We start from the raw sequence: 22,456 nt of genomic DNA, 5'->3' as shown, positions 1-22,456 counted from the left end.
CTTGTTCAGATATTGGTACGTGGACTGGTGGCAGGGAATGAAAGGGATAACGCATCCAGTTATTTGTGACATCCGTTTCGGGAAAGTACCTGCGTAATTGTGCACCCAACTCACTCGGGTGCTTCGCTATATCACATTTGACATTGTCCGTAAGCTTGACTTTATTTGCACACATACAATGATGGAAGTGTTGTCCTTGTTAATGCAGACAGAGAAGACCTCCAACTTCATAATCATAGCCTCAATTTTGCCCCGCACATTGAATATAGTTGCGGAGAGTCCCTGTAATCCTAGAATAAGATCATTCAGGCGTGAAAAAACATCACCCAGATAGGCCAGTCGTGTGAGAAACTCGTCATCATGCAAGTGGTCAGATAAGTGAAAATTATGGTCAGTGAAGAAAACTTTAAGCTCGTCGCTCAATAAAAAAAATGTGTCAATACTTTGCCCCTTGATAACCAGCGCACTACTTTAATGTTGTAAAAGTGTTACATGGTCGCTGCCTATATCATTGCATAGTGCAGAAAATACACGAGAGTTCAGAGGCCTTGCTTTAACAAAGATAAAGAGGATGTCTTCCTTAATTGACCCCCCCATAAACGTAACGGACATCTACCAGGAGCTGTGCCAGGCCCGCCACGTCTGTTGACTCATCCAGCTGTAACGCATAGAATTCACTGGCTTGTATGAGAAGCAGTAATTGTTTCAAAACATCCCCTCCCATGTCACTGATGCCTTGTGAAACAGTGTTGCTTGATGAAGACATTGTCTGTATAGTTGTTTGGGCCTTTTCCCCCAGTGTTGTCCCAGCCATATCCACAGCAGCAGGAATAATTAAATCCTCCACAATAGTATGGGGCTTGCCTGTCCTAGCCACTCGGTAGCTCACCATATAAGACGGTTCTAGCCCCTTCTTATTAATGGTATCTGTTGCTTTGATACACGTCTTAATTCTCACTCAAAAAACTCCTGTGGCTTATTTTTCAAATTGGTATATTTTGTTTCTAAATGTCTGCGCAAGAGTGAAGGTTTCATCGAGTTATGAGATAGAATTTTTGCACATATAACACACTGTGGCTGAGGAAAGGCACTACTCCCAATATAAGTGAACCCCAAATCAATATACTGTAGTTCTCGTCATTTTTTTTGCCTCTTCGATGGTCCAACGTCCCTGTCTGTTGTTCGGTGCGTTCCCGGGTAAGGGGGCAGTAGCTCTTCAGATGCATCAGATTCACAACTGTCAGTGTCCATGCTAGCTGGGCTAACAAATGTAGAATTACTGATGCTAGCTTTGGATGTGCTCGTGGAAGCAGAACAACTTGTGTCGTCAACAAGTGCAGGTGTAGTACTGCTGGTAGTAGCAGTACTACCAGTAGAGGTGGTATGTGTGTCTATGGAAGCAGAACAACTTGTGTTGTCGACAGGTGCAGGTGTAGTACTGCTGGTTGTAGCAGTACTACCAGTAGAGCTGGTATGTGTCTCTATGGATGCGGGCCTTACTTTTTAAAAAACATTTATCCATTTTCGAACAAACGGAATGAGCAGCAGCTAAGTTTGGCTACATTCAGAATGTTTTTGGAATTCCCTCTAGAGAGTAATGGTTAATGTGATTGGATGTTAATTATTTGACTAGGCTACCTGTATTTGACATTGTGCTGTTATTTCGCTGAACACTAGATGGTTTCATTTTATTTTTGGCAGTGAAACGAGGCTACTCAGGCGAGAGAAAAAAACTCACCCAAATGTAAATATATGTTTGAATCACATTTTTATTTGGTGTACCCCCGACGGCATTGCTCGTGCCCCTGGGGTGCTGATTTTCTAACCTTTGTTTATTGGAATTTTTGAAGGATATTGTTGGTTTTCTGGACGAATATTGTATCTTGACCATATGTTCCTGCTAAATATCCAGGTCAATGTAGGCATGAAACTCGTTTGGACACCTTGTCGTCCTTAGAAAGCAAAACTGTTTTCCTTTTTTGAGCTTGTTTCATGTTTGGTTCACATCGATGTGTCTGAGAATTGATGAATGACTGAAACCAGCTGGCAATATTGATGTTTGAATGTGTTTGACACCGCTCCAGTAGGTTTAGTTGAGTTGGACAGGGCCACTCCAAACAGGCAGACGGACGGACAGACTTAATAATTGCCTCCCTTCTGACATACCTGTGGGCTGTGCTTTGAATGCGCTCCAGACTTCGACCTGATCCAAAGAAGTCTCCAAAGAACAGTTACCAAACAAATTCTCACTTGCCTGGAGAGTGTTTCCTTCCTGCTTTCCATTTCTAACTGTAGGATGTGGGATCTGCATCGGATCCGAACAGTGTTGTTATCCTTCATCAGCGTGTGTTGCAAGATTAGCAACGAGCAACATTTTTTTCCCAACATGATCAAAGAGGAAAGGCATGGAGTGTGAGCCAGGGATGTGATGAGGCGATTCGCTGACGACGTTCTCGCTGATTGATTGACCAGTGGGCTGAGGTGATCAGGCATAATGAACGCACAGTTAAATGGCGGCTAATAGAAGGCAGCAGGCATATTAGTTATCAACCACTAAAAAGAGGTGAGCCAGAGGCACCGCTGGTCAGATCAAGTGAGTAACTGATCCGCCCAGATGCCGAAAGATCGGGACATGCTTTGTGATAGTAGTGCCCCCCATTCGCCACTGTTAGATCCCAGAACCCCTTCTCTCCCAATGGGTGAGAAATGAACTCGCTAACTTCTCACAATTTTCATCTTCATTCTAAGCCCGGTTTCCCCTGCTCTCAACGTTGTGTGTTAGCAATCATGTTTGGATGGGGTTTGGTAAAGGGGAGTACATTTGGCCAATTTACAGTGGATGTCAGGTCAATGTAAACATGCCCAGAGTGTATATTCTACATTAATGTATGGCTGTGTGAGGCGATGAGGAAGGAAAATACCCCTGTTTATTTTCTCTTTGTGGAGAGATTGACAGCATGAAGCCAGATATACAGTGAACATCAACAGTGACACGTACATATTTTTGGTCTCTGTACTCCAGCACTTTGGATTTGAAATTATACAATGTCTATGAGGTCAAAGTGCAGACTGTCATCTTTAATGTAAGGGTATTTTTAATCCATATCAGGTGAACTGTTTAGAAATTACAGCACTTTTTGCACAAAGTCCCCCCATTTTAGGGGACCAAAGTATTGAGACAAATTCACTTATGTGTATTAAAGTAGTCAAAAGTTAAGTATTTGATCCCATATTCCTAGCACGCAATGATTATATCAAGCTTGTGACTTTACAAACTTGTTGGATGCATTTGCTGTTTGTTTTGGTTGTGTTTCAGATTATTTTGTGCCCAATATAAATTAATGGTAAGTAATGTATTGTGTCATTTTGGGGTAACTTTTATCGTAAATAAGAATAGAATATGTTTCTAAACGCTTTTACATGAATGTGGATGCTAACATGATTGTGAATTGTGAATAATTATGAGTGAGAAGGTTAGAGGCATAAATATCCTACCCCGCAAAAAAATGCTAGCCTTCCCTGTTCCCTGAGGTTAGCATGTTTGTGCTTCTGTAACTACTATTCACGATTAATCTCATGGTTAGCATCCACATGAATGTAGAAGTGTTTAAAAACATCATGTTTTCTTATTTACAATAAAGGGGATTCCAAAATGACACAATAATACATTATTTACCATTTAATTTCTATTGGATAAAAAATTATCTGAAGCACAATCAAAAGAAACAGAAAATGCATCCAACAAGCTTGTGGAGTCAGAAGCTTGACGTAATCATTGTGTGCTCGGAATATGGGACCAAATACTAAACGTTTGACTAATTTAATACACCAATAAGTGAATGTATCCCAATACTTTTGGTCCCCTAACATGTGGGGACTATGTACAAAAAGTGCTGTAATTTCTAAACAGTTCACCTAATGTGGATGAATACCTTCAAATTAAAGCTGACAGTCTACACTTCAACCTCATAGTCATTGTGTCATTTCAAATCCAAAAGTGTTAAAGTACAGAGTCAAATAAACAACACAATTGTCACTGTCCCAAGACTTTTGGAGCTCGCTGTATATTGTCCAAGAATATTACTTTGAATACCATTACGTTATCTTTGAAAATGACATCAACTTCCCATATCATTTCTCCGTCAGAGTACACAGAAGCAGGTTGGGTTTTAACGTCCTGAAGCGAAAGAAGAAAAAGAGGACGGCCTGTTTAGATTTGGATGTTACAGTACGTGGCTGCAATGAATCCGATCTTCTCACAGTTGGGAAATATCTTGAAATGTGCTATCTGTCTGACGTACTGAGGTCTCTGTTCGTTGCTGAGTGAGTAGTCGTGCAGTATGGAGATGAGCAATCAGTGATGAATAGGCCACTGAGTGCATTGGGTGCTAATCTGGACGTGATCGACGAGGTGTCGGGGTGAATTTAATCCCTGGAGACGATCACAGACACACTCTGATTAACACTAAATCTCAGTGTCTCTACTCTCTATCTCGCCACTCTCCAACACAGATTGTGTGTGTGTGTGTGTGTGTGTGTGTGTGTGTGTGTGTGTGTGTGTGTGCGCGTGCGTCGTCTGCCAGGCGGGTCTTCTCTGTAAATCCTCAGTACTCTGCTTCAGTCTTCGAACACTGTGGTAGAAGAGTGAACCCCATGTCAAGCACTGACATCTCCTTGCTGCTGCTTCTCATATGATTACACACTGCTGTTATAGTTTCACTTAGCAATTTCTTGTTGTCTTTAAACGGTTTGGAGAAATGTAATATGCGAATTCACGGCCAACGGAGAAACATGCTCTGCTCAGTCTCCCACAGTTGACTTCTCCTCTATGATGTGTTATTAAGCACTGTGGTAGGTTGCCCATTTGGTGGGAGCTGTTACCCTATATCAGCCTGTGATATTTAAAAACTTGGCTCCGATCGATAGCGGTGTCTCTCGTTTGCAGCTATTGTGTTCGCCCAAGGACATTTTCTTGTAAACGGGATCGCTACGGAGTTTACATTAAGAGACGCTTATTGTGGAATGGACTGGCTGTTACTGGCTCCTTTGTCCTCCGCCGGCAACTCGATCCGGGCCCATAGTCAATGTGGTTTGGGGCTTTCATCGGCTGTCTCAGCACAGCGTCAATACAGTTCTTAGAAGGGCCAGTTCTGACCAGAATTAATGCAATATTCACGTTCAAAACCAATCACGATTCAAAGTTGCAGAGGGGATCCAAAGAGTGCATGAATGACAAATTGCTGAATGAGACGGATTTCCTACAAATTAGAAAATATCTTTGTTACATATCTGTTACTATTGTTTGGCTTATATTGTGTGATGGACTTTTCAACTGCTGACTTTTCCCCTCTGGTTTAGTCTGTTGCCTCAAGTGTACCTTTGTCCTCAGCTCTGAGGCCATCCACAGTTCTGTCTTACCACCGTGACAGGAACATGTTGTTGTTAGGCCCAGTGAACTCAGCTGCACTACCACATGTTAGTTACAGTAGTTACAGTGGAATATACTATCAAAGGCAGTTTTCATTCATACTGACTGTGCCTGTATTCCACACTCTCTCTAACTCAAACATTGTTCTAGGTTTTTTTTCTTCTTCATTGCCACTGTGCTTCTCCCTGCTTTTTGGGGTCTAAACCAAGTTACTCTAAGGCACTTTGTGACCTGCTGATGTAAAAAGATTTTATAAGAAATTTGATCGACTGATTGATTGATTGATTGATTGATTGATTGCTTGATTGGATTGCTTTACATGTCGTTGAAACTAATCACACTTCCTGGTTGTGCCTTCTGTCTCTCGTCTCTCTCCTGCAGCTAGCTATGGAGTGTACCCCATCTGCAAGGGCTGCTCGGTGTGCTCCAAGGACAATGGCTGCGTGAACTGCCAGCCCAAGCTCTTCCTGTTCCTGCGGAGGGAGAGGATGAGACAGTACGGCGAGTGTCTCCACGCATGTCCGATGGGATACTTTGGCATTCGAGCTCCTGAGATCAACACGTGCTCCCGTAAGGCCTCCCTCCTTCATCCCTCCATCCCCTGCTCTCTCTTTTCTATGTCCTCTCTCGTGACATGATTTATTGTCTCGTTACGTGCTCCTTTATCCAGGGAAGAGGGAGACACACATGCATCACATTTTGAACGGCTGAACCATTAGCACAGGTGGATGTTAGTGCCGAGACAAGACTTTATTAAGAAGGGCCTTTCCTCCAGTGGCGACCAGTATAGGCCTGGACGTGGGATCTGAGGCTGTAGATGTCTGATAAATCCTGCTTCTCAACCAACAGTCCCGCTTGGTGAACATTTGGAGGCTTGTTAGAGCGTGTTGTGGATGGGCTTCAGAACGAAGGCTAGGAAGGATATTCAGACGTACTTAAATGGGCTGTTATTCAAGTTCTAGGCATACCTTGTTGCTTTGTTCTATGGAAGATTAGTAACGCTTACCAATAGTTTGTAGACTTTGCACAAACAGAACGCCGCCGTGTGTAGATTAAAGCGAGTGGAATAGGCACTCAGAGGGCTGGATGATCTCATTCTGAGGAAGAACAATCCTGATGATGATGATGTAAGGAAAAAACATAAATCATATTAGATACTTCCATTCATCGATGTCAATAGTATACATTTATATAATTTTGTGTGGGCTTTATGTGCTCATGTGTTCAATGTGTTTTCTGTGTGTAGTCAGCTGTATTCGATATCAGAATTGTTTTGGTCCCATGACCACCTAAAACAGACAACAACTTTAGACACAGATATTTTTATATTTGCTATATTAAAAACTGAAAGGGGAAAAATTAAAACCCAACACTTTCTCCCAGCAAAAAAAATATATAAATAATAATAATATTACAAAATCCAATGAATTAAATGTATCCCTCTCCTCTCCTATTGGACCAGGCTGCGCCCCCATCTCCTAACCTTATTTTAACATGGAGTCTGGCTTGAGAGAGGCAGGCTTTATAGGTTTAGAGAGAGCCCGTGGTGTTGGCCGAGTGTTTCATGTGAAAACTGAGAAAGAACTTAAACCCATTGGGTTCTGTTAGCCAAACTCCTGACAGACATGCTGAAATGAGGCCCTAGAGGAGCGTGTCAAGGACCTCTAGGCCTAATAATCCAGACGCGCAGCAGACACCGGAGGAGAAACCATTTTGCTGCTCGCTCTCTCCAAACCTCCATGCAAATATGCCCGCTGGTTTTGTCAGTCAGAAAAATTGACTGAAATGCCTGGCTTGTCGTAAACTGCTGGTATCAATTGGATTTTCCCCTCGCTGAGACACCCACTCCCCCTGCACACACATGCTCATCTCTCCATTCCCCACAATAAAAGAGGAGAAGGAAGGGCCTGCAGTCATTTCACCCTATCTTCACAAGTCAGGGAGAATCCGAGGAGAAAGACATTTTGTTCTTCAGCGGATAGTAATTCTTCCCCATCCCTCACCACACCGTCTCTCTGTCCTGCGTGAAGTTAGATTTTTAAGCGTTACCGACGTGCGGCATCAACGTGTGGCAAGTTAATCTGAGTCCTTTTCAGAACAAAATGATCCCAGAACAAAAATCTTACCATTGTCAAGTAGCATTAAATCTCGGCGGTCAGGCCTACTTTGATGTGATCGCAATTGGAGCCGTAACTTTGTAATCCCACTTCGCATTTGACCTTTCTCCTTAAGTTGCACTCTTTATGTAATTTCCACTAAACAGTTTGGGTCTGTCGGCCATAACGGGCCGTTCTATCAGGTCGGCTCTACGAAGCTAATTGTCGGGTCACTGGGAACGATTTGTGGGCTAACAAGGCAGCTGGATTCTCCTTCTTAGCTCAAAGACACCGGGGTTCCTCCCCACCACCAGTGCCCCAGAGCCAGTGCCTGCCCCTGTTCTCTAAGAGGCCCGGGAACGTGGCATTACATCTCTGTTATCATGGTCTTTCAAAACAGCCTCTGAAATCACTTTAAGGAGCAGCTGCTTATTATTACACCAGAGTTTGTCTGTGTGATCTTATCTCATTCGAGAATGTTTTGTGGACTGCCTGGGTAAAGGAAAAGCAAAGCCACACGGGAGAGAGAAAGGTTTACACACTCACTCCCAGGCCCAGCCGTGATGAGGCTGGAACCCCGTGGCTAAGTTCCTCACTCTCTTTCAGCCGCCACTTGACAGCTTGGCATTAGGAGAAGAACTTTCCGGAGACACCTGAAACCCCACCTCTTTAAGGAATACCTAGGATAGGATAAAGTAATCCTTCTCACCCCCCTTAAAAGATTTAGATGCACTATTGTAAAGTGGCTGCTCCACTGGATGTCATAAGGTGAACACACCGATTTGTAAGTCGCTCTGGATAAGAGCGTCTGCTAAATGACTTAAATGTAAATGTAAATGTAACTTTAACCTGTGTGCCAATGTGCAGTAAGACTAGGTGACTGAAGCTAACCAGGCAACTGAACCAGCCAGTGGCTGCATTTAAAAGAGAGAGGGGGGAAGTTAAAGCTTGGGAAATGTGAGGGGAGGAAGATGCCTGATTCCGTGTAGTTTTTTCTCAAATTCCGTTTTCTCCGTTTAGTTTTTCATGGTTTCAGTTTTTAGGTTTTTGCTCTCAAAATCACACTTTTTTTAATAGAAAACACACAAAACTGGATGTTCCAAGTCCATAACAATATTTTACGACACCAGGAGAACACTTTTGAGGTCTGGGAAAAATCTAAGAATTATTGAACTTTTGGTGTAGTTACCCTTTATTACAAGTGAGCACCATCCAGAGACCGTTGTTTGGTTAGCTGTGTTTCTGTAGCGCTCATGTGATTGCAGAGTTTGCAAATCAAATGGCTACTGAATTGAAGCAAATCATCATGATATCATTCTGCCAGGTGAGCATAGGCTACTTTATAGTTAACATTTTTTTTAGACGGTTTTGGTGAAAGCCTTTCCATCTACCAGCAGACAGTTATCATTAACGCTAACGGCTACCCAAAGCACACTGTATACACCACACAGACAAGGGCATTCCTGTGCCGTTTCAGAAAGTGCCAGGAAAATACAAATCACTGATGCATTTTGTTCATGGATTTTCTACAAGTCCAATAAATGTCGTTAATTTCCTACTAAATTCAATAAATGTTTGAATATTGCGGAATTACGCTTTAATGTCTGGCTTACGTGATTCCGTCCACATTTAACACATCTCTCTCTCATGCACACAAACACACACCTTTCAGCAGCTAATGGTGAAGAGTTGATATGATCCATAACTCCATAACAGCTGCAGTCATGGAGGCACTTATCAGCTCGGCAGACTAATACGGCTCTCTGCTCTTCTGTCTCTATGTCAACCTCTACCAGGCAGATTTGTACGGGTAGATATTCACATATGGTTTATATACAGCCCAGTCCTGATAAGTGCACATATATACTGTAAGGGATGTGTAAGTTAGCAAACTGTGTGTACGTTTGTGGCAGTTGCACTAGTGCTAATGCAAACTAATCTGTCTACTTGCCTGGGACATCTATCTGCATGCTTTAGGTGTAACGCAGGCGCTTACATCATTATTTAATTCCCAAGCTATGGCATAGACTGTATCAGACATCAACAGTATTTTCATATGGGTTGGGGTGAATGGTGGATAACAGTGTGCTGAGTTTAACGGGAGGGAAAGTGTTGACAGGGACAGCATGTGAGTAATACTCCGAGCAAAACATCATCCCAAGGGCTGTGTTATGGTTTTAAACACTGCTGAGGTGGTTGGAGGGGGGGTGGAGGGTATCCTGGTGGACAAGGCTTGAAGTCTGGCATAGACTGTCCCTATGTGCACCCCCTTCAACAAACACACAGAACACACACAGCCACAGCCGGCCCTTAGCCGCACGCACGCGTGCACACACACTCGCACACACACGCAAACACAGCTCTCCCTCAGCCACAGCTCTCCCACAGTCACAGCATGCTGTAATGCTCACAGAAACCCCAGCAACGAGCATTCCCCTGCCAGGATGAAAACCCTGTCAAGCTGAGGTCATAGATATGGCCAATATTCTGGAAGTGTGGTTCAAATATCACAGCTCATCCAGTGCCAGTATATATGCCACTCGAGACTCCCCTTGTCCGAGGTGATTTTTAAAACACAATTTCTGATTTTATTTTATTGCCTCTCTCGTACTAAAAATTGGTTACGGAATATCATTGTTGCTTTTTGTTTCTGGTTTGTACCCTTTTATGTATTTATTTCAATGCCCGAGTTTTGGATGATTGGTTACACCTTTGTAAGATTGTTCATTTTTAAAGTGCATCACGGGAGTTTGGTGGATTCTGAGGTGGACAGTAGCCACACGCCAGTTCTCCGGGCCAATTGAGTACCGAAGTATGGGGCTCTGTAAAGGAACTAACTCGCAATACCATGAGCTACATTGGCAGCACAGACAGAAACAGGCTACTCTGCATCTCCGTCTTCCTATGTGTATTTCCATTGCACATTTTAACCAGAAAAAGACCATTTGCTTTTGGCCTTTGCACCTTACCAAGGGACAGTTAATCGTCACAGCTTTTACAAACCACAGTTTAGACACACTGCGAGACAACACAATGGACACAACCAACTCACAGGCCTGTCGTGTCTCTTCTCCACCGGCCCATTCTGACTGACAGGAACACCGGCACTGTCTCCCCCAGCAGCCCCATGCCAGGGTGTTGAAGAGCATCCACGTGGAAAGAAAAGCGAATGTCAGAGGGGAGAACATGCAGCCTTGTCCTGTGCCACGAACACCTGCCATCCATCAATCCACATGACATGGCTGGGTGGCAGCTAGCAAGCCAAGGGTTAAATGTCAGCCAAACCTTCTGATTTAGAGAGTAGGTCAAAGCGCTATTAGGTGAGTACTAGGCTAGCTGCTTCGCTCAGACCCGCTTGGAGAGGAAGGCTGGAAAAATGGGGTTTGTTTTCCCCTGCTTCACTGCCAGAGCTTCTTTCTGTCTGATCATGGACATGGGCACTGCCGCTGCCTGCCTGTTCAACAGCAGGCCTGGTTAGCATCCTGGAAGACTCTTCAATAGACTGATGATTGGCTTGACAACCTAACTCCCATAGCTTACAAGAAAGGCCCTCTCTGGGCTCACAACATATTCTCCAACTTTTGAAAAATGATTTAGAGTTTTTTTTTTTTTTACATGAATACTCATATAAATAAATCAAGTGATGGCATATGTCCCATGTCAACCCAATCTCACACAGAACACCTCTGAAATGAACAGTTGCTTTGAGTGTCCCTGATCAAATTAGCAGATTTTCGATCCAGACCACAGCAGAGAGAGAGGGGAGAGTCGCTGCCAGCTATATTCACAGGATTAGATCACGCTTTTAAAGCGCCGTGATTCAACTCCAAATGCAGTTGACATGAATACCACAAACTGAAAAAACAAAAAAATGGAAGCAGTCACATTCATACAAGTGCAACCATGACTTTCCTTTAAAAGATGTTGACTCCTCAGCTCAGCCACTGTCTATACTCAGTGGCTTTGAATTCCTACCTTAGCAGAAACATCTAGTTTTTTTTAAACATCTTGTATTAAAGGTCCAGTGCAGTCAAAAACTAGATTTACTGTGTTTTTCAGTATATTTCCACGTTATGTTGTTGGCAAAATAATGTGAAATTGTGAAAATTATAATAATGCCCTTTTAGTGTAAAAGCTGTTTGAAAAGACAACCTGAAATTTCTGCCTGTTTTGGTGGGTTGGCGTTTTGGGCTAATAGAACAATAAGAAAGAGAGTTCCAAACCTCTCTGCCAATAACAACTAGTTTTCAGTTTTCCCCTCCCCTCTCCCAGACAGTCCTAACAAAGTTCTTGCTTGAGAAATTTCACTGTACTAAGAAGCTTTATTTGTCTTTTTGACCATTTGAATGAAAAACAATCACAGTATGGTACTTAATTGTTACCCAGAAATGATTTGATTTTGAGTTAAAAACTGAGAAACATGGCTAAGAGGAGATAATGTGTTTTAAGCCTCAAGAAGACATTGATCCTTCCTTTCATCAGATTCCTGCCAGATCTGATGACCTCATTATTTCTTATTAGTCTCCCAGAGGCACCTAGACGAGACATTGGAGGTGGCACAGAGGTTAATCCCAAAGAGGGCTATAACCTGCTATAACCTGCTCCTATATATATATGCCAACTATGGCTCTGTCTGAACTTAGCCTCTCTGTTCCCTATCTATCTTGACAGAGGGATGTCTGTCTTTTGTGGCGTCTCCCCCCACCTCTTCTTCCGAGGACCTTTGACCTCGATCACTGACTAAGAGGAAGGTCTTCATCTTGGGAGTCTCTCCCTTGTCAGAGCTATATGCATATGTCGTATATCTGTAAAGGAATGACGTATCTTGTATCTTATCAGATAAGGAGTATGACAGGAATCGCTACCACCAGTGTTGGCTAATAAATGTGACTATAAGCTTGATTTTGACATCTAACCTCAGTAAAAAAAGAAATGTCCTCTCACTGTCAACAACGTTTATTTTCGGCAAACTTAACATGTGTAAATATTTTCATGAACATAACAATATTCATCAACTGAGACATAAACTGAACAAGTTTCACAGACATGTGACTAAGAGAAATAATGTGTCCCTGAACAAAGGGGGGGGGGGGGGGGGGGGTTCAAAATCAAAAGTAACAGTATCTGGTGTGGCCACCAGCTTTATTAAGTACTGCAGTGTATCTCCTCCTCATGGACTGCACCATATTTGCCAGTTCTTACTGTGAGATGTTACCCCACTCTTCCACGAAGGCACCTGCAAGTTCCCGGACATTGCTAGGGGGAATGGCCCTAGCCCTCACCCTCCGATCCAACAGGTCCCAGACTTGCTCAATGGGATTGAGATTCAGGCTCTTCGCTGGCCATGGCAGAACACTGACATTCCTGTCTTGCAGGAAATCACGCACGGAACGAGCAGTATGGCTGGTGGCATTGTCATGCTGGAGGGTCATGTCAGGATGAGCCTGCAGAAAGGGTCCCACATGAGGGAGCAGGATGTCTTCCCTGTAACGCACAGCGTTGAGATTGCCTGCAATGACAACAAGCTCCGCCTCCAAATCGATCCCGCTCTCGAGTACAGGCCTTGGTGTAACACTCATTCCTTCTACGATAAAATTATCTTTGAAAGACGGGGTCCTGAAAAAGGGACATTTCTTTTTTTTGCTTTATATTGTAAGATGAACTTTAACGTTGTGGCACTCGTTAGTCGTGTGTGTTTCCGTGTACCAGCGTCTCCACTGCTGTTTTGTCAATAACAGCAGGTTTCGCAACAAGCCGGTGCTTGAGAGTGTAGTAGCGCCAGATGTTATTTTTTTTATTTTATTTCTTCAGAGCGAAAGAAAGAAAGAGACTCAGGTGATGACAAGCCTGGGAAGGCTTGTGTTTGAGGGGTAAAGCGCTACTTTCCAATTTACTCCTTTGATTTATTGGCTGTTGGGTCCCTGTCTTGGGCCTGACGTGTATTGACACCGAGCCCCACCGATATCTCATTTCAGCGGGAACAAAGAGAGGAGAGAGGGATGAGAGCTTAAAAAGTAGGGAAGAGGGAGGAGAGCGGGCGAGCGCATCCTGCCTTTGTGTGGGCCTCTGCCTTACCTCCCCTGTTTCACTCATTCCATGCCAACATCTCTACAGCACTGCGTAACTCTAGTGGCCCGGTGTGTTTATCAAACAAGAGATAAGCAAGTGGGTGTGTGATATGTTGGCCCAGGGATGAGATAATGAGAAGGCAGAAATGTCTATATAGTAAATGTTGGCTGCCTTCCATGTGTAGTTTGTTTTGTTCTATCTAGGTCGTCTTCAATTGGCACCAAACGGAATAAAACTTGTTGTACTTGTCCAGTGTAGGGCAATTCCACTGTAACATAGTTATGCTGAGACTCAGATTTTTCACTTTAAAATGTACAGTATATCCAACAAAAACCAATGATTGCAAAATTAAACACACAGAATGACTGTTTGTGGCATCGTTCTGTTACCAAACTTTGCATCAGCACTGTTCTTCATGTGTTTTTGTAAAATGTTCAGTGGAAATTGTTATAAGTAGTCCTTGTGCATAGAGTTGAATTGTCTGTTGAACTTTGCAGCTATTGTTTTTTGTTGGACATACATTTTAAAGCACAACTCCGCTGCCGAGTCGCAGCATCACTCTGTTACTGCGGAATTGCCCTACAGTGTGCCCTAATGAACACAACACAGGAGTGCAGTGAGGTCTTACAGGCTGCCTCAGACCACCTCTTGAATCTGAGAGTGTCTGTTGTATGCCTCCATTTACCACATCCGCACATCCGTTCCAGTAGCACTGAATTTACACTGTTCCTACCCCAACATCCCGTTTCTGCAAATCACAGCTGGTTGTCACATATGGTTGTCACCTCCGGAGAGTTTCTCTCTTTTCCTTTGGATAAAAGCGTATATTAAATGACATTATATTGCCCTAGGCTGCACTGTGCTTTTACCATTAGATAATTAAGGTTGTAGCTGAATTTTATTCATGTTCCCTAAGGTAAAACCTTTTTTTTTACAGCTTTTTTGTTACTTATACATACATTTGACATATTACATGTTACATACTACATGCATGGTACTTTTATATACAGCTTTCACGTGACAAATATATTATGTATACATGCAGTACAAACATATATACATGGATACATATATATATATATAAAATAATCTCTCCATTGAACCTCATTGGATATAAGCCTAGAATAGGCCTATACATATCACGTCAGGAACATCATTCATTAAACTTTGATGAGGGTGATAATCAAGCATTATGCCAATGACCAGCCAGAGAGCGAATAGATACTGTATCTAGGTAAAGAATCAAGAACAGTGTGGATGCTGGTATTCAAACATCTTGTCATCCTGTCATCTTTTCAGAAGGTAGGCGACAGGGGTGACAGCGAGATGGGTGTGTCCCCAACCAACTCTGATTTGAGTGTGGTTAGTGTATGTGACATGTTTGTATGTATGTGTGTGTGTGTGTGTGTGTGTGTCTGTTTTGTTTGTGTGTGTGTGTATATGTGTGTATAATTGTGTGTGTGTGTATATATATATATATGTATATATATATATATGTGTGTGTTTGTGTGTATAATTATTTTTGTTTCCATTATGTGTGTGTGTGTATATATATGTGTGTACTTATGTGTGTGTGTGTTTGCAGCGGGTTTGTTTAGACTGGTCAGGATTGGAAAAGCGTGAGAGACAGAGTGAGTGGGTAGAGGCCATACTTAGGGGTTCAAAGTGAAAAGGGGAGGGACCTCCGTTGTGGCGGAGGAATGCAGAGCGAGCAGAGGAGGCCTGATGGTTAGCTGGAGATGGTGTAATTAAGGGGCGTGATTGTGAGAACCTTCTCCGGGCCCTCAAACGGGTCCTAGATAAAAGAGTCTTGGGCCTTGTACTCTGTATCTGTTACATGTGGATAATTACTTCAACACACACTCACATGCACACATGGTGACTCTCCGGGAGACACTGGACCAGATGCCACCACCATACCTGCAAAAGCCTAGTAGAGCGAGTGATAGAGATGACTGCTGCTAGTTGGCTAGCCTATAGGCCAGTGGAGGCTGGTGGGAGGAGCTATAGGAGGATGGGCTCATTGTAATGGCTGAAATGGAATTGATGGATCAGAGTCAAACATGTGATTTCTATATGTTTGATATGCTTGATACGTTCCATTAATTCCATTCCAGCCATTACAATTAGCCCATCCTCCTATAAGTCCTCCCACCTCCTCTAATATAGATTGGTTGGCTAACCCCAATCAGGCCACTTAGGGATTCTGAGGAGTGTCATAAATTAGACAGCTCGGGTGAGGGCTTCCTTTTAATCATGCAGCCCAGTGCGTCGACCCGTCGGTGCAGCTCATGTAATTTGGGCCCCTGCCTGAAAGTGCTAATTGCAGAGTAAAAGGCTTGATGACACATCGCCCTCGCCGCACAGTGCTGCGTTTCAGCCCGGCAGGGTGGGGCGTGGGACGATAAGTGTGGCGTTGTGTTTCTCACCAAAGACATCAGTGTTGGTTAGTTAGTTTGGCAGGGGCTCGCAATGTTTTTGTTCCCCAACCCAAACTAACACAAAACCGAGGATTCTATCACAGCTGTATGCCAGCTTCCTAATCACAAAAAGTGCCACCTTACCCCCATCAATGATGCAATATCTGATAACACTAAGCTAAGAATAAACCATATCAAACATAAGTTGAAGGCATGGGTAACACTAACTTGCTTAAAAAATATATTTAAAACCAAAACAAAATATAATCCCTCAAACCCATGTGGCTAGAACATGACAACCAGGCCCAGACCTCTGTGTTGTCTCCAGACTGTTGGATGTCAGGCTTGTGATCTGTTTTCCTGCCTGTGTTGAAAGGGGTCACAGTGAGGTAACATTTCGCTAACTTTGCTGTTGTTATTTCACAGTTCACACCCTTCCCCCGCTCACACTGAAAACCGAGTCTGCTGAAATACAGCACAGCCCTGGAGAGATATGATTCTATAATTCACAGGACATCAACACAGAGGCTTTATTTTGGAGGGGGGCGGTTATCCTTTCAAAAACTCGATCTCCTTCCCCAAACCCCCTTACTCTTCTATCAACTCCAGGTGGTATGAGTGTATACTATACTGTACTGTACCTCTGCCTAGCCCAGGCCTTGCCGAGACCTCTCCTCTCTTCACTTCCCCTCCTCTCCCAGCATCGCCTCTCATCTCGTCTCCTCTTCCCTCCCCACAGGGTGCAGGATAGATAACTGTGAGTCCTGCTTCAGTAAAGACTTCTGCACGAAGTGCAAGGCAGGGTTTTACCTGCACAAAGGGCGCTGCTCCGAGAAGTGCCCCGAGGGCTTTGCGCCCCTGGAGGACACCAAGGAGTGTGGAGGTAAAAGGGAAAAAGCAAAGACATATGTGCATCTTAAATAGCTCCCTATTCCCTATGTAGTGCATTACTGGGCTCTGGTCCAAAGTAGTGCATTATATAGGGAATAGGGTGCCTTTTTGGAGTAATTCATACTGTGTTTGAAATGTGGAAAGTCAACCATGTGGATCACATTGAGGCAGGATCTCCTAGAACTGATTTGACTTTACCCAACAGTCTTTAACCTTCTAACCTCTTGTATATGTTTTTAAATGAGACAGTAGAAGGATGGAAAGGACCACACACCAGGAGGTTATGGCCATCCTAGTCTTTTCACTATGTACTGTAGTCAACCTTGATTTGGACCCTCCATCGAGTATCCCCGGTGTTACCCTTTAATGACTCCTGTCTCTCTCCACGCAGAGGGCTGCGAGGTGGGCCAGTGGAGCGAGTGGGGGTCTTGCACCAGGAGAAACAAAACCTGCGGCTTCAAGTGGGGTCTGGAGACGCGGACGCGGCACATCGTGAAGAAGCCTCCCAAGGACACGATACCCTGCCCCACCATCGCTGAGTCCAAGAGATGCAAAATGGCCATTAGGCACTGCAGGAGAGGTAAGACGTAACACCGTATTAGCAGACAGCTGTTTGGGTGGGTAGATGGATAATGTGTGCGTGTGTGCGCGTGTGTGTGTGTTTGTGTCATCCATCTCTATCTTTATGGTGTTTTTGGTCTGTTGTGTGTTTGTCATGTGCAAATCTAGCCTCTCCTCAAGGATTACAGTGCTTTAGAGCAGGGGTGTCAAACTCATTCCATGGAGGGCCTAGTGTCTGCAGGTTTTTTTTAAATGTTTTTTTTTTTTAATTAAGGCCTAGACAACTAGGTATGGGGAGTTCCTTACTAATTAGTGACCTTAATTCATCAATCAAGTACAAGGGAGGAGCGAAAACCTGCAGACACTCGACCGTCCGTGGAAGGAGTTTGACACCTGTGCTTTAGAGACTTGTATCTAGGGTATGGGGCCAGAACCCCCTCTTGGGAGAAACCATTTCCCCTTTCTGGTCTCAGAGACCCACCAGGTATGTCTGCTGCTCTAGCCCACATTAACTCTGCGTGTCCCTCAAACACAAACCCACCACTTTCTGCCTTTTTTTTAACCTTTTGGTTTTTAGGTGCACAGTGGCATTTTCATGCATGAAATATCAGTGTTTTTCCATGGCTGCCCCATTCAAGCCAGCTCTCACCAGGATTTTCTGGGTATATTTTTCTCTCTCTCTCCCTCTCATCAGTGGAATTCTTCAGAGTATGAACTGCAGGTTTCCTCAATGGCACTCTCTGTTTCCTCCCGTCCATTTGAAAGTTATTTGCGGTACGCACAGCATGTACGTCGACCATTAAATGAGAAGTCAGATCTGGAAATATTTTTTGTGTAAATACAGCTCTGAAAATATTTTTCCTGAAACTATTCAGTTCTTCACATATGATTCAAACACACCATTTAGAGTGATGGCCTCATTCAAGTGTGCTTATTGACAAGGTGATGACAGAAAAGCTGTCCCTAACTCAAATATGTCCCTAACTCAGTCAATGGGATTTTGGTTTAGGATATATACACTTCCTTAGGCAAAACAAGGAGATATAGGAGTTACAGTGACAGAATGGCAGATTTGGTTCAAGCCTTCCTGAAAAATTATGAAAAAGAACATTGTTCAACAAAAGCAGGAAAATATCCTCCTTTCTCTCCAGGATTTTCCTCCATTTTTGGTATTGCATGTTAAATCAGAGTACCGTTTAGTGAGAGAGTAAATCAACTTGAAATAAACCATGAGTGTCTCTCCCATTGCAGCAATATTGAGACAGGCAGTGCTTTCTGGCTTGGAAACTGTCCCACTGGGAAGTTTCTTGACTCTAGCTGGGAATAGACGTTGAATTAACGTCAGTGAAAATGACGTGGAAACATTGAAATAATGTGGAAACAAAATTGATTCAAATACTGTGTGCCCAGTAGGGTGATTATGTGTTCCTGTTGTGTTTTTTCTTTAGGAATTTCCCCCTCCTAATTTAGCACTGCTTGCTTGACCTTTTCCAAAGTATTTTATGGTCTTCTTGAATTAAAACCTGGCATTGTTGATCCTGTGTTACTGGCATCAATTATCTAGTCTGAGGTGATGGGGAGTTTTGTGAAAAGTCTCAATTGAATGCATAGCAAAGCTATTTTTCTGCTTGCCTGTATAAACCAAGTGTGGGGGCCTCTAACGTCGACCTCCCTTATCACTCCTGTCTTATGTTTGATACGGTCATCTATTAGTGTCTTCACCCCATTCAATGTCCACGGGAATGGTCAATGGCCTAAATTTAGCTGTGTAGGTAAAGTTGTCTGTTGTCGTCTGTGTGTGATCTTATTTGGTTACAAGAATGGCAGAGGTGGCTTGTGTCATAAAGTTTAGTTTTAGTCCTAAACGGCACTGTTAACTCCCCGACCCTCAAGCCGCTTAACCCCAAATGGTAGTGAAAAATCCTATCCCCCAAAACTAAGCTTGTGAAACGAAAGACTTGTCCATGTTAAGCTGTTTAAATAAATACTATGTAAAATGGAAGCCATTTAAGTCGGGGGTATAAGGGAATGCCAAGAAAGCAAAGAAGAAGAAATACTCAGGGTTCCACACAGCAGAGAGATTCGTTTCAGGCAGGCAGCATGGACCCAGTCCCAGTTCCAGACCAACTGACATTGTAAAATAATCACTTCCCATAAGTGATAATAAAGAGTAATCCAATGGGAGGAATGTCTGTATTTCCCTTTGGTGTGCAGGTGACCAGGAAGTGGTCCAAGCCGGTGGATGAAGATCAAGAGGTTCATGGAAAGGCCTCATTACGCCCGGGTTCATTATTAAATACCTCCCAGTTAACCTCTTAAATTACAACAGATTCCCGGGACTTTGGGCAGTAAGGCCCTCCAATGCTATCTAATAAACCATGGCTTTGCGCCGCAATATAACAAATGACGTCTTAAGACGTAAATAGGATTATTCCCAGGCTATAACCACAAAGTATGTTTTTTCTTCTAAATATACATGTACAACAAGAAAATAAGTCCCCAACAAGAAAATAAGTCAAAGTGTAAACTAGAGTAGAATCTCGATTGACACGAAAGAAAGAAAGAAAGGATGGTTTAAAAAAACAACATTTAGACTGCATGTCATTTCTTCCCATTGAACACCAGTATTTTGGATAAGTATTGGATTAGATTGCTAAGGATTAAAATGAGACAGGAAATATATATACTGCCGTTCAAAAGTTTGGGGTCACTTAGAAATGTCCTTGTTTTGGAAAGAAAAACAACATTTTTATTTCCATTAAAATAACATCAAATTGATCAGAAATACAATGTAGACATTGTTAATGTTGTAAATGACTATTGTAGCTGGAAACGGCAAATTGTTTAGGGAATATCTACATAGGCGTACAGAGGCCCATTATCAGCAACCATCACTCATGTGTTCCAATGGCACATTGTGTTAGCTAATACATGTTTAGCATTTTAAAAGGCTAATTGATCATCAGAAAACCCTTTTACAATTGTTAGCACAGCTGAAAACTGTTGTGAGTAGTGCACGGAGTTGTACGAGATCTTCAGTTTCTTGGCAATTTCTCGCATGGAATAGCCTTCATTTCTCAGAACAAGAATAGACTGACGAGTTTCAGAAGAAAGTTCTTTGTTTCTGGACATTCCCTGTAATCGAACCCACAAATGCTGGTGCTCCAGATACTCAGCTAGTCTAAGGGCGGCCAGTTTTATAGCTAACACAACGTGCAATTGGAACACAGGCGTGATGGTAGCTGATAATGGGCCTCTGTACACCAATGTAGATATTCTATTTAAAAAATCTGCAGTTTCCAGCTACAATAGTCATTTACAACATTAACAATGTCTACACTGTATTTCTGATCAATTTGATGTTATTTTATTGGACAAAAAATGTGCTTTCCTTTCAAAAACAAGGACATTTCTAAGTGACTACCAAACTTTTGAATGGTAGTGTATATGTATATACACTGCTCAAAAAAATAAAGGGAACACTTAAACAACACAATGTAACTCCAAGTCAATCACACTTCTATGAAATCAAACTGTCCACTTAGGAAGCAACACTGATTGACAATACATTTCACATGCTGTTGTGCAAATGGAATAGACAACAGGTGGAAATTATAGGCAATTAGCAAGACACCCCCAATAAAGGAGTGGTTCTGCAGGTGGTGACCACAGACCACTTCTCAGTTCCTATGCTTCCAGGCTGATGTTTTGGTCACTTTTGAATGCTGGCGCTGTGGTGCTTTCACTCTAGTGGTAGCATGAGACGGAGTCTACAACCCACACAAGTGGCTCAGGTAGTGCAGCTCATCCAGGATGACACATCAATGCGAGCTGTGGAAAGAAGGTTTGCTGTTTCTGTCAGCGTAGTGTCCAGAGCATGGAGGCGCTACCAGGAGACAGGCCAGTACATCAGGAGACGTGGAGGAGGCCGTAGGAGGGCAACAACCCAACAGCAGGACCGCTACCTCCGCCTTTCTGCAAGGAGGAGCAGGAGGGACCCTGCAAAATGACTTCCAGCAGGCCACAAATGTGCATGTTTCTGCTCAAACGGTCAGAAACAGACTCCCTGAGGGTGGTATGAGGGCCCGACGTCCACAGGTGGGGGTTGTGCTTACTACAGCCCAACACCGTGCAGGACGTTTGGCATTTGCCAGAGAACATCAAGATTGGCAAATTCGCCACTGGCACCGATGAAATCACAGATGAAAGCAGGTTCACACTGAGCACATGTGACAGACGTGACAGTCTGGAGACGCCGTGGAGAATGTTCTGCTGCCTGCAACATCCTCCAGCATGACCGGTTTGGCGGTGGGTCAGTCATGGTGTGGGGTGGCATGTGCTTGCCAGAGGTAGCCTGACTGCCATTAGGTACCGAGATGAGATCCTCAGACCCCTTGTGAGACCATATGCTGGTGCGGTTGGCCCTGGGTTCCTCCTAATGCAAGACAATGCTAGACCTCATGTGGCTGGAGTGTGTCAGCAGTTCCTGCAAGAGGAAGGAATTGATGCTATGGACTGTTCCCCAGACCTGAATCCAATTGAGCACATCTGGGACATCATGTCTCGCTCCATCCACCACAGACTGTCCAGGAGTTGGCGGATGCTTTAGTCCAGGTCTGGGAGGAGATCCCTCAGGAGACCATCCGCCACCTCATCAGGAGCATGCCCAGGCATTGTAGGGAGATCTTACAGGCATGTGGAGGTCACACACACTACTGTGCCTCATTTTGACTTGTTTTAAGGACATTACATCAAAGTTGGATCAGCCTGTAGTGTGGTTTTCCACTTTAATTTTGAGTGTGACTCCAAATCCAGACCTCCATGGGTTGATAAATTTGATTTCCATTGATCATTTTTGTGTGATTTTGTTGCCAGCACATTCAACTATGTAAAGAAAAAATTATTTAATAAGAATATTTAATTCATTCAGATCTAGGATGTGTTATTTTAGTGTTCCCTTTATTTTTTTGAGCAGTGTATATTTTACATTA

The 22,456-nt window shown here is 43.3% G+C and overlaps 1 protein-coding gene across 2 annotated transcripts in view; it reads left to right on the top strand.

Annotated features, from left to right (window-relative positions):
* LOC115141380 (R-spondin-2-like) overlaps positions 1-22,456 on the top strand; it is an 83,685-nt gene that overhangs the window by 30,261 nt on the left and 30,968 nt on the right. For both annotated transcript variants that reach the window (XM_029680179.2, XM_065000144.1), the window contains 3 exons: positions 5,810-5,998; positions 16,753-16,896; positions 17,296-17,484. In XM_029680179.2, the coding sequence (XP_029536039.1) occupies positions 5,810-5,998; positions 16,753-16,896; positions 17,296-17,484 (522 nt within the window). The remainder of the gene's footprint in view (positions 1-5,809; positions 5,999-16,752; positions 16,897-17,295; positions 17,485-22,456) is intronic.

Source organism: Oncorhynchus nerka, linkage group LG14, assembly GCF_034236695.1.
Source record: "Oncorhynchus nerka isolate Pitt River linkage group LG14, Oner_Uvic_2.0, whole genome shotgun sequence".
In the NCBI taxonomy this organism is placed as follows: Eukaryota; Metazoa; Chordata; class Actinopteri; order Salmoniformes; family Salmonidae; genus Oncorhynchus; species Oncorhynchus nerka.
The sequence above is the reverse complement of the archived record's forward strand: the minus strand, read 5'-3'. Positions and strand labels throughout refer to the sequence as shown.